This window comes from Littorina saxatilis, linkage group LG17 (genome assembly GCF_037325665.1).
Source record: "Littorina saxatilis isolate snail1 linkage group LG17, US_GU_Lsax_2.0, whole genome shotgun sequence".
Lineage (NCBI taxonomy): Eukaryota > Metazoa > Mollusca > Gastropoda > Littorinimorpha > Littorinidae > Littorina > Littorina saxatilis.
In genome coordinates, this window is record NC_090261.1 from 6,887,235 (window position 1) to 6,904,734 (window position 17,500).

The following is a 17,500-nucleotide window of genomic DNA, read 5'->3' on the forward strand; positions in this document are numbered from 1 at the left end:
ATCAATTCAAAAGAGCTGCAAGTTGCACACACCAGTCGACTCATTCACCCGGTTTGCTTGACATACATCCTTTCTAACTTTTAAAACTTCGAACTGTACTGACTCCGTCTTGATGATAAAAAATTCTTTGGTGTTTTCACAATGTTTGTGTAACAAGCTGTCAATTTATTATTTAGATTTTAAAAGTAAGGTCCAGCGCTAAAACGAGGCTTTCGATTTGTTTTAATGTACTTCCTGTCTAACTGCACGAAAAAAAATCTGTGAAAATGTCTCATTCTCAACAAAAAGCTGCCAGGATGTTCCCGTTCTCTGAGAGTTCAAATGGAAGTATGTTTGTAGTGTATGTAAAGGCTCGGGAGCTCAGTGATCAGAAACAGATTGTTTACGAGAGACAGAGGGTGGCTTTAAGAACTAGTCTTGCTGCTGCATTTTGTACTTTCTGAAGTTTGTTGATTATATACACTGGGCATTCAGACAGAAGAGCATTGCAGTAGTCTAGCTTGGACAAAACAAAAGCACACATACGAGACAAAAATCACCAGAGCTGACTGAGGTCCAAGCTCATTCTCTGTTATTTGATGTTGGCACCTTGTGAAGTCTGGTGCATACAATGTACAGCATGTCAACCCATCTCCAGCGTCCCCAAACCCAACCCCACCTCAACACGCACAAAAAGGTAAAATACCATTAACATGTTTCAACAAAATCAGTCAGTGAGTGAGAGAGAAAGACGGAGACAGAGAGACAGAAAGAGAGAGAGAGAGAGAGAGAGAGAGAGAGAGAGAGAGAGAGAGAGAGAGAGAGAGAGAGAACTTTGAACTTTGAACTTTATTACAGGAAAGATAGAGAGAGAGAGAGAGAGAGAGAGAGAGAGAGAGAGAGAGAGAGAGAGAGAGAGAGCGAGAGAGAGAGAGAGAAAGAGGTAGACAGAGAGAGAGAGAGACAGACAGACAGAGACAGGTAGGTAGAGAGAGAGACAGAGAGAGAGAGAGACAGAGACAGAAAGACAGCCAGATAGAGAAAGAGAGAGAGAGAGGGGGGGATGGACAGACAGGACAGAGAAACTGACAGAGATGAGTAGTGGAATGCATATCTTGAGTGAACTCACTTTTTTAAAGCCCTCATCATTCATTTTGCGGCCTGTAACTTGTCCTATGCCTGGCAGATGGGTGACATCCTTGTCACCCATGGGCTCGTTGACAAACGTTCGATGTTTCTGCGTTGTCTGGCCACCAGCCCCTTGTCTGTCAACAAATTCATCTACATAACGAACGTAGCTGAGACATCTTCAAAATCATTTGCGGGGGCCGGGGGGGGGGGGGGGGGGGGGGGGGGGGGTTGGGGAGTTGTTGTAGGCGGCTGGGGCGGGGGGGTGTGTGTTTGTGTGTGGTCATTTTATCGCGATACATACATTAACATAGGAAGTGGCGTGACTTTTGCTTGGCGCCATTTTTCGCATAAATGACGATTTCTGGCACTTCGCTTCGCTTTTGACGTCAGAGATTTCACTGTTGATGTTGATGTAAGGGGAGGAGTTAGAACAGACGTCTTGGTTTGTTCAATGATGTCATATCTCCTTTTTAAAAAAAAAGGGCAATCTGTCCAATCGGAGATTCTGTTTAATCCAAGTCGCAACTTGTTAAGAACGTATGTATTTCTAAGAAGTTGGTACACTGGTTAGTACACTTTAAAACTAAGTATCTTACTTATCGCAAAACAAAGTGTAATCGCCAACAAAGAAAATCTTATATCCTCATGAATACACTGTGTTAAACCTACTCAAAGCTGGAAATATGATCCATATGTGCATAAATTTATATACTTATATATATATATATAAATATACATACGTATAAAGAGAATAGTACATGGCTTGCTGTTTCGTACCAGATTTACACGATTTGTTTTTTAAATATTGAACTGCGAGCGAAAGCGAGCTTTTAAATATTTGAAAAAGGAACGAGTGTTTAACCTACATACTGTACTTACGGAATTTACTCAAAAGGTCTCGCAAGATTGAAGACGTTTTTTGGAACCTCGTGTAAATCTGGTACGACACAGCAAGCCATGTAGTATTCTCTATTTATATTAAGAACCACATCTTTCTTGTAGAGGTCATCTTGATATTGATTTAAGGCATACGGTTTTATCGCAACCACGTGCGATACACAAGGGATATTTCCTGGCATGACACATTCAAACACAACAAAACACACCGTGCTCGCCCACTTGCCAACACACACGCACGCTCGCACTTACCAATGTCTGATCAAAACATAGTCATTAGCTCGTTAAGACGTACTCGGTCAGAATAAAAGTTGATGTAACTCATACAGCTGACGTATTCACAAGGCTGACGGAAAGAAAGAGTGAATGAAATCTGACCCGGCAGCTAGTAAAGGGTTTCTCTCCCTGAACTGTCGTCCACTCCATTCCTGCAGAAAGGTGAAACATTGCGCGGCCTGGTGGTCGTTTGCTTCGTGTGTCTCCACCAGCCAGGCAGTGAATTTTTCCTGGTCTTCTCCTTGCTGCAGATACAAGCCGAATATGTCCTTTGCCTGCACAAATTGTACAGTCAATCACAATACTGTACGCCAGCACACACGTATTAGGTACATTGAAACCTCTTCTTAAAGACAAAACATTGATTCAAAAATACTCCTCTTCCCATATAAGCAACTATGCACACATCAGAGGCATGCTTTTACAAGCGATAAGAGCGTCCTTCCGCTTAAACACACATTTATCAAAAAAGGAAAAACATGTCTGGGGATATCATCTGCAAGAATTTGTATGTAGAGTTTCATGAAGATCGGCCCTGTAGTTTCCTTGTAATCGCTCTACGGGCACACACACACACACACACACACACACACACACACACACACACACACACACACACACACACAAACATACATACATACATACATACACACATACACCACGACCCTCGCCTCGATTCCCCGTCTATGTTAACACATTAAGTTTACTAAATGTAATACTATTTAGTCACAACTTGACTAAATGTAACAAGGCAGATACATGTAAGTGCAGATCTCTGTGATGAGAGGAGTTATTGTAAAACCAGTCATATGAATGGATATATAGGCTATTCATTCTCTTGCCATATTCGTCAAATCGATTGCTTTTACATCTGCCAGTTTCTGTGCAATGGAACCTACAACACAAATACCCCCAAGTTCAAATTCACAAAAACAAGGTTCCCAACAAAATCAGAAAAGCTAAAACGGACCAAGTGTTGCATGCCATTGGCAAGAACAATACAATTTGTATCCAAAACAGTCATTTTTGTTTAGCTACCTTGTTTAACAATGACGGTTTTTGAAGCCGTTTAGCGGGAATTGAGACAAAACACGGTACATTTCCTACAATGTTCACCACATGGCGATTGTGCCAACACATGTCGTAAAATACACACGGAATCTGAAGTCATTTGAGACAGCTAATCAGACAGCCAACCAACCAACAACAAACCAAAAACTCACATATCGAAATCCGGCATTGCTGAGTCTCTCGCTCAAAGGTCCCTGGAGGCACGGTATGTTGGTCACTTGTTCATATGCCAGGTCATGCATTTTTCTGTGGAAAGGACGTATGCTCATCATTAACATTTTCATTGTTCTATAATATATTGTCCCATTTGTAGGTTAGAGTATCTGCCTCTACGCAATTGCAAAATTGATTACAAATTGAATTAAAATCAGAAAGACATCTATTCTATACTTGCGTGTTTACTTAAATAGTCGACGTTTATCACGGATCGTGCTTCCATAAAATAACCCACACAAGAGTGAACAGTTAAAAACGTAATCCTACGGTCAGTAACTAAACATCAAACCGTTCAGTGCTATCACGTTCCTTCCAAAACAACCGTTTCACGAGTTCAACCACACAACTACCCGGTTCCAGGCTGATTTCACAATTTTAATACGGCGATTGAAACCGACTTCCGATGTTTTCATGAATTCTGTTCTTGTTGCATGCTCTTACGGGATATTGCGATGAGTCCATTCCTTCAGACATGCGTAGCATTCATCGGCCTGACGTCTGTTTGCAGCACACTTCTCCCTCATCCACTCAAAAAAACGTGTTTCGTCTCCCTGAACCCGCAGGAATCCGCCAAGAAGAGCTTTGGCCTGCACACATATTCTGGCTTTGATGTGAGTTCTCTCTCTCTCTGTTTGTTTGCTTCTTCATCTCACACACACACACACACACACACACACACACACACACACACACACACACACACACACACACACATACACACACACACACACACGAACACACTGAATGTTTCATCATGCTTTGAGCAACTGGTTTTCTCTCAAAAGATGCCTAATCCCTTCCCGTGTAAACCATCATGTAAAGTGCAACATTTCTGCCAAGGCTTTTACATACATGATAGGATCACAGCACCCCTCCACCTGGACACATACCCAAAAGCCTGGTTTATATGCTAAGGGAGAAAAAAATCTTTTGCTGATCTGATTTTGTACTGACACAAATGTCAATCGGCGTAATTGCTTCATCAAAATAACAAAAACAAAATCCTAGCTGCTAACAGCCAGAATCGATTAACTTCCCCAAAATATGATTGCGGCAACTTTCGCTCCAAAATTAAAGCATGAATTCCCCTGTCGTTAAATTCAAATTGTCTATGCCAGTTAAGGCCGTTCACTTGACTGTCTGGATCACCTTTTGGATTAAAGATTTCGTATACAGGGTCACGTGACCGCCGCTTAAATAAGGATACAATACAATACAATACAATAACTTTATTAATCTCTAAAAGAGAAATTGCATTGCTGAGCTTTTGTGTCCGTAATAAAAAATACATAAAACATTCAAAACATACATAAAACATACCCTCAGATTGACCGGACAAAAACGGAAGGGACCAATTAAACATCGACGACAAATGACTATAGGCAAACATTTGCAACTGTTACATTAATACAAGCCCCCACACGGTCTACTCCTTGTCGTGGGGTGGGGGCTTGAGTATCTCAATAACCCGGAGAGCTATGCCAGCCGGAGCAAATGCTCCTGGTAGGGTCACCCATGCTGGACAGGTCAAAGGATAGAGGTCAGACTAAGCTAGGCCAGCTCCCCCATGAGTCTAAAATGGTTTGCGTAGGGTCAACACCCCTGCCTAGAAAAATACTACGTTACAGAAGCATCAACGACAAATATCCAAGACACATGCCAGGAGGAGGAAGGGTCTCCATCAAGGAGATCTATGACGTCCAACAGTGAAAGCCGAAAGGAAGCTGCGAGACCGACCCCCCTTCTGACCACCAGGCGAACAACGAGAATAGCCACCTGGAATGTGCAGACCATGTACCAAGCTGGGAAGACACTGCAGGTAGCAAGAGAGATGAAGACGTACAAGATCCAAGTACTTGGAATAAGCGAAGCAAGGTGGACAACATCTGGAAGGGTGAGACTCTCATCAGGAGAAGAAGTTTTGTATTCGGGACACCAAGAAGAAGGAGCCCCACACACGTTAGGCGTGGCGCTGATGCTGGCGCCGGAGGCACAGAGAGCACTCATCGGCTATGAAGCTATCAGCCCCCGCATCATCACAGCAAAGTTTGCCACCAAGAAGAAGAACATCAACCTGAACATCATCCAGTGCTATGCCCCAACAAACGATGAGCCAGACGTGGAAAAGAAGGACAACTACTATTGGCAGTTACAAGCAGTCCTGGACGGGATAAAGGACAGAGATATAACGCTGGTGATGGGAGATTTCAATGCCAAAGTTGGAGGGGAGAACGCAGGATACGAGGACATCATGGGGAAGCATGGACTGGGACAGATGAACGACAACGGAGAACGTTTTGCAGAGATGTGTGCCTTGAACCAACTGGTGATATGAGGAAGCGTCTTCCCCCACAAGCGAATACACAAGGCCACCTGGATTTCACCTGACCACGTCACAGAGAACCAGATTGACCACATCTGCGTCAACAAAAAGTTCAGACGATTCTGGATGGATGTACGGGTGATGAGGGGAGCAGATGTGTACACAGACCACCAGCTAGTTACCACAACAGTCAGACTGCGATTAAAGAAACACCACAGCTGAAACAACGCTAGGGTTAAGTTCAACGTGGGAATGCTAAGAGATGAAGAAGTACGCACAAGATTCCAGATAAGCCTCACCAACAGATTCCAGCCACTTCAAGGGATGATCGAAGAAGATGAAGCAGACATAAAGAGCCAGTGGGAACACTACAGCAAGATGTGGAAGGATACCTGCGAGGAAGTGGTGGGCAAGAAAAAATCGCAGCACAAGGAATGGATTTCTGCAGACACCATTCAGAAAATTGAAGATAGGAAGAAGAAGAAGAAAGCGAGGAACGAGAGCAGAACGAGAGCAGGCAAAGCAAAGGCACAGGAAGAGTACACAGCGGCGGAGAAAGAAGTAAAGAAAGGAATAAAGAAGGACAAAAAAGACTACATAGACAACCTGGCGAAGGAGGCAGAAGAAGCTGCAGGACAGGGAAATCTGAAAGATCTCTACATGACGACCAAGAAGTTAGCAGGAAAATTTCAGCAGACCGACAAACCAGTGAGGGACAAGAATGGGGATCCAATAACAACGACAGACGATCAGATGAAGCGATGGGCGGAACACTTCAAGGAGCTATTGAACTGACAGACCCACCCCTGCAGCACCACCGGACATCAGACCAGCAGAGACAGAACTGCCCATCAGTAAAGAGCAGTGCAACCCACATATGGCAGGAATGTCAAGGGTACATATTTAAATGTACAGGCAAAAATATAAAGTTAAGCTGCGAAGAGGCTCTTTTGGGGTATTTCACACGTGATATCCCCAGAGAGAAAACCTTCATAATTAATCACCTTATATTGATATCGAAAATGTGCATAAGCCAGTTTAAGTACGGAAATCCAAAAACTAACATGAAGATCTTATTTCAGAACCAAGCTCGACTTCGAAATCTCTAGTAAAATTGAACTGTGTATAAGAATATAGATAACTAGTAGTATTGTGCTGTTAATGTAAAGTTATTTATATATGCGATGTATGATGCTGTGCTGAAAACTAGTACTGTAATTGGATTAATCAACTTGTTATGTATTGTCCCGCTGAAAATGTATTATATAACAGAATTATGGGAACAACAACAACAACACACACACACACACGCACACACACACACACACACACACACACACACACACACACACACACACACACACACGCACACACACACACACACACACACACACACACACGCGCGCGCATACATATGCACATACACGCAAACATTAGTTAAATTGTTGTTGAATTAAAAAGTAATTTAATGGAAATGTAACTTGTAATGTAAAAGAAAACAAAATTAAAATTTCATAAAAAAATAAATAAAAAAAAGACCAATGAAGAAGGATATGCTCACCGCCCAAAAAGAAAGAACAAAAAAAGAAAAAAAAAGACGAAAGAGGCAAAAAAGATGGGTTGAAGCAGCCTTGCATGCAACTGAGGTCAAAAAAACAACAACAAAAAAACAAAACAAAAAAAAAAAAACCCTGGCGAAGGAGGCAGAAGAAGCTGCAGGACAGGGAAATCTGAAAGATCTCTACATGACGACCAAGAAGTTAGCAGGAAAATTTCAGCAGACCGACAAACCAGTGAGGGACAAGAATGGGGATCCAATAACAACGACAGACGATCAGATGAAGCGATGGGCGGAACACTTCAAGGAGCTATTGAACAGACCCACCCCTGCAGCACCACCGGACATCAGACCAGCAGAGACAGAACTGCCCATCAACACAGACAAGCCCACAAAGGAGGAAATCAAGAAAGCCATAATGTCACTAAAAAATGGAAAAGCATCGGGGCCAGATGAGATACCGGCAGAAGCCATCAAAGCAGACATGGAGACATCTATTAGTTTGTTCCACAGTCTGTTTAGCAAGATTTGGGAGGAGGAAGAGGTGCCACCTCAATGGAGAGAAGGCATCATCATCAAGATTCCAAAGAAAGGGGATCTTCGAGACTGTGGAAACTACTGAGGGATCATGTTGCTGTCCGTGCCAGGGAAGGTTCTCAACCGAATAATTTTGGATAGAATGAAGGAGGCAGTTGACACCAAGCTCAGGGATGAACAGGCGGGTTTCAGAAAGAACAGATCCTGTCCTGACCAGATTGCCAGTTTACGCATCATAGTGGAGCAGTCGCTGGAGTGGAAGTCTCCTCTATACATCAACTTCATTGATTAGTGGAAAGCCTTCGACAGCGTGGACAGAGAGTCACTGTGGAAACTCATGCGGCACTACGGCATTTCAGAGAAATTCATCTCCCTCATCCGGGGCACCTACCAGGATATGAAGTGTAGAGTAGCACATGCTGGCCAGCTATTTGACAGCTTTGATGTAAAAACGGGGGTACGACAAGGATGTATACTGTCACCATTCCTATTTCTTCTGGCTATCGACTGGATCATGAAGACCACAACAGCAGGCAGGAGAAATGGGATACAATGGACACTCTTCGATCAACTGGAAGACCTCGACTTTGCAGATGATCTTGCCCTCCTTTCCCACAACCATGCCCAAATGCAAGACAAGACTACTCACCTGGAGACAATATCAGCCGGTGTAGGACTCAAGATCAACAAGAGGAAAACCGAATTGATTAAGACCAGCACCACAGCAGACAATCCGGTGATGATCAAGGAAGTGGAGTCCTTTGTTTACCTGGGGAACGTCATTGACGGACAAGGAGGCTCGGACAGGGATGTCAAAGCAAGAATAGGGCGTATGCATAAACTGACTTATGAGAGTAGTTTCCCTTGTTTGGGATACCAAACAATGGCGTCAGCGAAGGGAAAGCCTGTTACCGTGAGCGAGTTACATTCGTTTTTGCGTGAAAGAGGCGTCACGTTTAGCGATTACCGCAAGCATGAAGTGTCCGATTTAGTGCAGAAAGCATTTGAAATCAAGTTACCCATCGATCCCGAGGCGCTGAAGTGATCGGCTTGAAACTGCGCGATTTAGCCGGTCCAGAAAGAGCGGTGCGTCCCGCTAGCGCTACGTGTCATTTGTGCATTTGTGCTACGTATCGTTTGCGCTATTTTCTGTAGTGCTATCGACACAAATTGACAAAAACAGTAGTGCTATCGGCACGTATTGCTATTGCCACAATTCACACATGCCATTATCACCTCCCGCTCTCAGGCTCTCCCCATCTGTCTTCTCTCGCTCTTTCTTTCTCGCTCGCTCTTTCCCCCTCCCCCCGCCTCTCCCCCCCCTCTCTCTCTTTCGCATGATACCGTATATACATCCACGGATGTTTTTCTGTGTGTGAGTTTGTGTGTACGATACTGTGTGTACGTATGCGTTTGTGCGTGTGTGTGTGTGTGTGTGTGTGTGTGTGTGTGTGTGTGTGTGTGTGTGTGTGTGTAATGAAGAGAGAGAGAGAGACAGAGAGACTTGAAGAGAGAGGGAGAGCGGTAATTGAATTTGCCTTTTACCGAATTAAAACTATTGTCAAAAACAGTGCATTAAGAACTAAAACCAACCAACCATGAAATAAAAACCACCCTCCATCCCTTTCTCTCTCTCTCTCTTCCGCTTTCTCGCTCTTTCTCTTTATTTCTGTCTGTCAATCCCCCCCCCCCCCCCCCGATCTCTCTCCCCCTCTAATTTCATAAAAGAATCGAATTTGGGAGAGAAGAAAAGGTTTCACTAATATCCTCGGTTATAGTATACATTGTGTCAATATTTGTATTTAAAAATATATGCAATAACACTGTCTTACAATTTGTCAAAAACAAAGCCCTTTTTTTCTAAAAAGATCAAAATCCGAAAGAAACAACTGAAAATCATGCAGAGACTTTCTTCCAAAAATTACAAATCTCTGGCAAAGTGAAAGGAAAAACAAAATATTCCTTCAGAGATTGCGAGAGAGAGAGAGAGAGAGAGAGAGAGAGAGAGAGAGAGAGAGAGAGAGAGAGAGAGAGAGAGAGAGAGAGAGAGAGAGAGAGGAGAGACACGCACACACACACACAAGACAAGACAAGACAAGACAAAGACAAATTCTTTATTAACGAGGGTAATGGCATAAACAAACAGGTGCTTTTTCACATCCAGCCCTCGCACATGGGAGGGTTTAATCTAATGATAATACGTTTAAAAAATGTTAGAATATGAATCAAAGAAGTAAAAAAAAGCAAACAACCGAACAAACAAACGATTAACAGACTAAACAAACAAACATACATACAAACTAACATAACAAAGAGAGAGAGAGAGAGAGAGAGAGAAAGAGAGAGAGAGAAAGAAAGAGAGAGAGAGAGAGAGAGAACTCAGAATGGTTTATTATATTAAGGTCATAGAGAGAGAGAGAGAGCGAGAGAAAGAGAGAGAGACAGAGTGAGTGAGCGAGCGAGTAAGCAAGAGAGAGAGAGATAGACACACACACACACACACATACACACACACTGAAACAGACACACACACGCACACACATACACAGACATACATATACACACACAAACCAGAAGGAGTGAGAGCGCGAGAAAAAATGAGAAAGAGAAAGTCGTCAGTAAGTAGTGGTATTGACACGTAGCGATAATGACACGTAGCGCTAAAAGATGTAGTGCTGTCGACACGTAGTGATAATGAACGAATGATAGCGACTCATAGACAAATTATTTGTAGCACTAATCAACGTAGCGATAGCGGCACGTAGCACAAATGACACGTAGCACAAATGACACGTAGCACAAATGACACGTAGCACAAATGACACGTAGCGCTAGCGATACGCACCCCAGAAAACCCACGACGACGCAATGTTCAGCTGCAGAATCCTGGTTTCTTGTCAGGAAGTACCAACATAAACATTCTACCTGTAGCAAGCTGTGACCCAGCGCTGACACTTATCGTAGTGATAATTAAACTTTCCAGGCTTCACGAATGGAAAAAAATTCGATCCCCACACACCGTTCGGGATACCTAGTGTCCATATTGCACACTCCCCATGCACATCTTTTCTGTCTCGGCATTTTATAACCTCAAAAATGTCACAGTCTACACAGCACTGTGAAAACAAAAACACGCCATGTTTGTTATCCCTTTCAAGGGAAGCTACTCTCGCGCTCTCCTCCCGCGCGATTTACGAATATGGACTATTGTAAAAGCACGGGGAGTCTTTGTCATGCTAAAGAAGATATGGAGTTCCAAGGAGATTAGCCAAAGGACGAAGCTTCGGATCTTCAATTCAAACGTCAAATCTGTTCTTCTCTATGGGTGTGAGACATGGAGGACAACAGAGACCATGCTGGGAAAGATCCAAATCTTTGTCAACACCTGCTTGAGGCGCATCCTAAACATCAGATGGACGGACAGAATCCGAAATGAAGACCTTTGGCAGAGAGCTGACCAGAAACCAGCGGCGCAGCAAATTCTCCGGAGGAAATGGGGCTGGATAGGGCACACCCTGAGAAAGCCAGCATCCAGTATCACGAGGCAAGCCCTGAAGTGGAATCCACAAGGGAAAAGGAAGAGAGGCCGGCCGCGCAACAGCTGGAGGCGAGACACTGAAGCAGAGATCAACAGGCAGGGGAAGACCTGGAGCCAGATCGAAAGGGCAGCCCAGGACCGTGTGGGATGGAGAATTGTCGTTGATGGCCTATGCTCCCCCGGGGGTTCATAATGGCCTAAGTAAGTAAGTAAGTACATTAATACGAGAAGAAAGTTGAATTAATTATCTACCCAGAACATGCTGTAATAATTTTTTGCGAAGTTTATGTCAAGTGGATGCCTTTACCTCATGAAAAACCTTTCACGGATCTGTGTTTTATTACAAGAAGATTTACACTTCAGGAATATACCCTTTAAAGTAAGGAAATGGACCAATCCATTGTTAACTTACAGCCGACAAACATGAGACATGAGACCAGCAAAACCCATAAAAACCACAATAATAATATGTTTTAGCATTTTAAACAAAAGTGTAATTTATAACAATCACACACACACAAAACTTACTTGAAAACTTTCAGAACCAACACATTTTTTCCACCAAGTCCGTATTTCATCACGCAGTGGCTGTTGTCGCACCACGTGCACACGCCACCTGACCGGGAATGGATATCTTGGCGATATTGTCGCTAATGAGCTGGCGCCTTTCTTTCTTGTTAATAATGACATTCACTTTTTCTGACAGCCAGTTGGCTTTCCACTTGTTTTTCACACTTTGGTCGTCGATCGTAAGAGCTTCCACAGCCGACAAAACAATACGGAATCCAGACGCCATGATGCTACATTTTTCACCTTCGGCGTTTGGAGATCGGCAGCCAATCAAAACAACCCGCAAACCGCCATCGGTGAATAATTAAGCCTAGGCGATAATCGTCGGAGATCGACAGCCAATCAAACGCGACCCATGATACTGCTATGGGTTCACGCGAGTGCTGGGGTGCGAATGCACTGACTTCAGACGCAGACAGCTTCAGCTGAACGGTTCATAGCACCACCCCCCCCCCTTTTTTTTTCTCAACGAATTTGCATCGATCTCAAGAATGGCCTGTGAGCTAAGGAAAATATCGGAATTCCGATAAAATTCGGACCAGTCCCATGTCTGAAACATAGGTTATGGCACGTTTCATGATATTGAGGATTGCAGTTTCCCCCTCACATACAATATTCCAAAATAATAAATAGTCAAACAGGGACCAAAAAACAGTTTGCACCAAGAGTTCAACTTTTTATCTATCCAAAACAGTAAAAATAATTATATGAACATTCGTATTTCCAAGATGATTGGCGTTCCAAGACGCTATATCCTAAAACCCCCAAAACATGCTTTTACAACTTTAGTGCATAATAACTGCCCAAAGGTGCTGTTTAAAGCAACCATTGATAATAATTTTTAACATACTCCTTGAACACATTAAGAAAAATGGTTAACTTGCAAATAAAGGGACAGCATTGATCAGAACAATGGTAAGATAAAGGACGCTACTTATATTTTGTACATTTTTTATCTTTATCGTTTCCTGTAGACCTCAGAAGTTCTAGCCAGCTTAAGAAATCATTCTAAAATCGAAAAACAAACATCTATACATTTTGTACGCAGAGTAGATTGATATTTGACACAGTCACACAGACATACGTGGGCTATGGGGCAACCCTACCCCCTAAATTTGAAAACGGGGTCAATTTCTTAACTGCATGTATTCAGCAAAACAATCCCTAAAAAAAATAAAAAATTCACAAATGAACTTATGACTTTAGAAAAGCATTCAAAAATGCATATATACAACGCTTTTTCTTTGGTCCCAATTCAAGGGGGTGTGCTATTCTCAGGTAACACTGTGAACGCTCAAATGAGACTTGGTCACATGTCAAAAAAAGTAATCCCCCCTGTTGTTCATGGTTGGTTCGTGGGATTTTTTTTATCTGAGCCATTGGCAAGCATGAAATGTCATCAACATTAGGAAAGACATAGTATCTCCCATTGTCTTTTGCGCGCAAACACTTCACACAGATCTCCTCTCGATCTGGCCCATCGGGGAAATGGGTTGACTTGGGGATGATCACCGCCCTGTATCTCTCCACCTTTCCATCCATGCTGACAAAGTCAGCGGTCACAAAGTCCCCAACTTGAATGTCTCACTGTGGGACAAAGAACCTGGTTTTCACGACTGGCACCACATGGTTGGCTGACCACCCGGCATCCAGTGGCGTGTTGTGGGTAGACGTCCATTGGACATAAATTGGGAAGGACGTCGCTGGATCATCTGGTTTGCATACTTTGTTCATGTACAACATTTAGTCAAGCTGTCGAACTAACAGAATGAAACTGAACTCACTGCATTTTTACAGCAACAGCGTATACTCGTAGCATCGTCAGTTCACCGCTCGATGCAAAGGCAGTGAAATTGACAAGAAGAGCGGGGTAGTAGTTGCGCTGAGAAGGATCGATAGCACGCTTTTCTTTATCTCTATTCTTTTTAACTTTCTGAGCGTGTTTTTAATCCAAACATATCACATCTATATGTTTTTGGAATCAGAAACCCACAAGGAATAAGATGAAATTGTTTTTAAATCGATTTCGGACATTTTGTTTTAATAATAATTTTTATATTTTTAATTTTCAGAGCTTGTTTTTAATCCGAATATAACATACTTATATGTTTTTGGAATCAGAAAATGATGAAAAATAAGATGAACGTAAATTTGTATCGTTTTAAAAACAAATTATTTTTTTTTACAATTTTCAGATTTTCAATGACCAAAGTTATTAATTAATTTTTAAGCCACCAAATTGAAATGCAATACCGAAGTCCGGCCTTTGTCAGAGATTGCTTGGCCAAAATTTCAATCAATTTGATTGAAAAATGAGGGTGTGACAGTGCCGCCTCAACTTTTACAAAAAGCCGGATATGACGTCATCAAAGGTATTTATGGAAAAAAATAAAAACAAAATACCCGGGGATATCATTCCCAGGAACTCTCATGTCAAATTTGATAAAGATCGGTCCAGTAGTTTGGTCTGAATCGCTCTACACACACACATACACACGCACAGACAGACACACACACATACACCACGACCCTCGTCTCGATTCCCCCTCTACGTTAAAACATTTAGTCAAAACTTGACTAAATGTAAAAATAAAATAAAAAAAATAAAAAAATGGGATAGCGGCGAAACGGGATTGCGCCAAAATGGGATGCGGTAGTAAGATGACGCTTGGCTTGTGAAATGTCGCCAAAACGGGATTGCACGTAAATGGGATATTGTGCGAATTACAAACGAAGGAGTAGGCCCTAAGTTTCTCGTACGAGATGTTTACTGGGAGTAAATATTTGGGGAGTAAAAATTTAGTTCCTTGTGGAGTTCTTTTTTCGTACAAGATTTTTACTGGAAGTTTACTCCGGAGTCAATTTTTCGTGGAGTAAAAATTTCGTGTTACACCGGTTCATGACCGTTGTGGTAACGGGCGCACATTGCTGTCTCCATATTGTGTTCCTACGAATCGAAAGTACGATCGCCAAGCCCTTCTGTCATTGAAGGCAACGTTCGATATTTGCGTCTGTCAGCGTCGCCAACGTTCGACAGATTGTACTACTGTTACTCACAAACTTTCAATTTACACAATGAAATGCCAATAACATGCAAACACAATAATGGGAGACGAAGGGAAAACCTACTAGCGATTGAAATTATGCAAACGAACTCACAAATCCCTCACTTTCCGAATGCAAATGCTGCAAATCCGTATGCGTGCGTCGCTGTGTCGAACGTTGGGTTGACGAACGTTGCTGACAGACGCAACAAAACTTGATCAAAAGGCACTAAAAACGATTAAATGTTTTACTTACTGGGTATCGCATTCCTCTTTTTCTTCCTGCAGACGATATGAAGCGGTTGAAACGTCGTTTCCGATGAAAGGCTCGGTTATTTCCGTTAAAAACGAAGTTTGCCGAACGTGTGATTCAGTCTACAGACACCGGTCGGATCACAACAAAAATGTTCATTCTTTGCGATTTTGTGATACTGTTGATGATACACCTGCTTTCCAGTGAAGAACATCAATAAAATGATGTTCACAAGCAAGAATAACAGACAAAAGCACGCGATGTGTAAAATTAGGCTTTGCTTTGCAAACAAAGCACGTGTTTTTTTCACTGACAGACACTTTCGGTGGCGATTGAAAATTTTTCCCATTTGATATTTTTTCCCTATTTTATCTAGTCAGAGACTAACTTTGTGTATTAATTGAATTAATAACCCCATTATCATAAGTTTTGTGTGATATTTCGTGTCTGCTTGAATCACACTTTGAGATGGTGTCATGTGATAGAAGGAAATGGTGTCTGTCAGGATTCACACGTTCGCTTCGAAAAACTCGCTCAAATAATTGCTCAAACACAAACATTTTAGCTTTTATTTATTTTTTTGTATTGCAAATACCATACTTACTCATGCCAAGCAGAAAAAATGATGAAAATCAACACAGTAAGCAAGTAATTTGAAGGCAAAGTTTACACACATCAAAGAGTCTGATTACCGTGAAACCTGCCCTATGCTTATTAACTTTTTAAGTACTTAGGTTACGATCGGGTGAAGATACTGACATCAGGAATGTCTGCATTTGTCAATCTCGCAGCCAATTTCTCTCCGACACCAGGGAGCGCTGTGAGCGGCTTGTCTTGTATGGGTCCGTCAACGAATGTTTTATATTTGTTTCTGCTAGGCATAGTTCTGTGGAAGACATAAACCAAAACATCTGCAATGTTGGTACAACCGAAACGTCATGTTTTGGTCAGTCCTGTTCGTACACTTATGATGATAACTTTCACACGAAGTATGAGCAAATACCAACCTGCAATAGATTAACATTAATGTCTGGGTGAAAATCGTCCAGTGCCGATGTCCTACCTGACTTCTTCTTCTTCGGAGTTCACGGGCTGAAACTCCAACAGTTTTGACGTGTATGAGGCAGCCATACGTTGCTTTCGGGGTATGTATGCTTGGTATGTTCGTGTGTGTGTGTGTGTGTGTGTGTGTGTGTGTGTGTGTGTGTGTGTGTGTGTGTGTGTGTGAATCAGCTTTCTTCTGAGATATTAGGGCTTACAATTGGAGATGTCTTATTGAACAATCATAATATATTTACCTAAAATAAACATTAAAAATAAATAAAATGAAAATAAATCAATAAAATTAAAATTAAGATAATAAATAGACACATTATCACGTATGTATATTCATTAATAAATGAGTGAATAAATACAATAATAATGAGGTCAATAAATAAATCAATCTAAATATACAAAAAAATAAATCAAACTTGTAACCTACCCTCTTATTTCAACAAGCGTCTTCGACTCGGCGTATTAGTTATTATGCTTGTTCTCGTCAAAATACCCAACCCTATCGCTCCGCTAAACAACCGATAGCTGTTAATATACACAGACCACCGGTATGTAACATCTCTCTCCTGTTACGGTTATACCAGGTCCATCACAGGTGAATGATCTTACAAGTTCCTATTGTTATTAATTGGCTAGGTCGATATAATAGGTTTATATAATAAGCCGGCCATTGGGCGTCGTCGTCACGAACTAAATCTTCAAAATCTCCAAAACCGTTTGGAATTCTGGGTAGGGAAGTCCTTTTGCAGACCTGTTTACCCACACTTTGACTTTGGTGTACTTTTCACTGAGATTCAGCGTATTTTGAAAATATTGAGAGTATTTTGCAACTCACAAGAAACGTTCATGAGCTATTGCTTCAAGGGCAGCAATAATATTGTCCGTTTTCAGAAGTGGAACTTTTAGGCATTACTGCTTTTCGCTTCGACATTTTCATCAACGTGCTGGACTCAACCACAACAATGGCGGCAGATAAAATCTGGTCATATCACGTCTCACGTGATTACATTGACCAATCGTCAAAGCCGAATTGTATCCACTGGGATATCGA

General features: G+C 42.1%; 1 protein-coding gene across 1 annotated transcript in view; it reads right to left on the minus strand.

Moving 5' to 3' along the window:
- Positions 1-571: 571 nt before the first annotated feature.
- Positions 572-17,500, minus strand: part of LOC138952650 (uncharacterized) — a 29,127-nt gene continuing 12,198 nt past the window's right edge. Inside the window, exons 2-7 of the mRNA XM_070324351.1 lie at positions 16,153-16,279; positions 4,012-4,157; positions 3,507-3,600; positions 2,386-2,558; positions 1,070-1,244; positions 572-598 (exon numbers count right to left, since the gene is read on the minus strand). Of these exons, the coding sequence (XP_070180452.1) occupies positions 572-598; positions 1,070-1,244; positions 2,386-2,558; positions 3,507-3,600; positions 4,012-4,157; positions 16,153-16,275 (738 nt within the window). The 5' untranslated portion in view covers positions 16,276-16,279. The remainder of the gene's footprint in view (positions 599-1,069; positions 1,245-2,385; positions 2,559-3,506; positions 3,601-4,011; positions 4,158-16,152; positions 16,280-17,500) is intronic.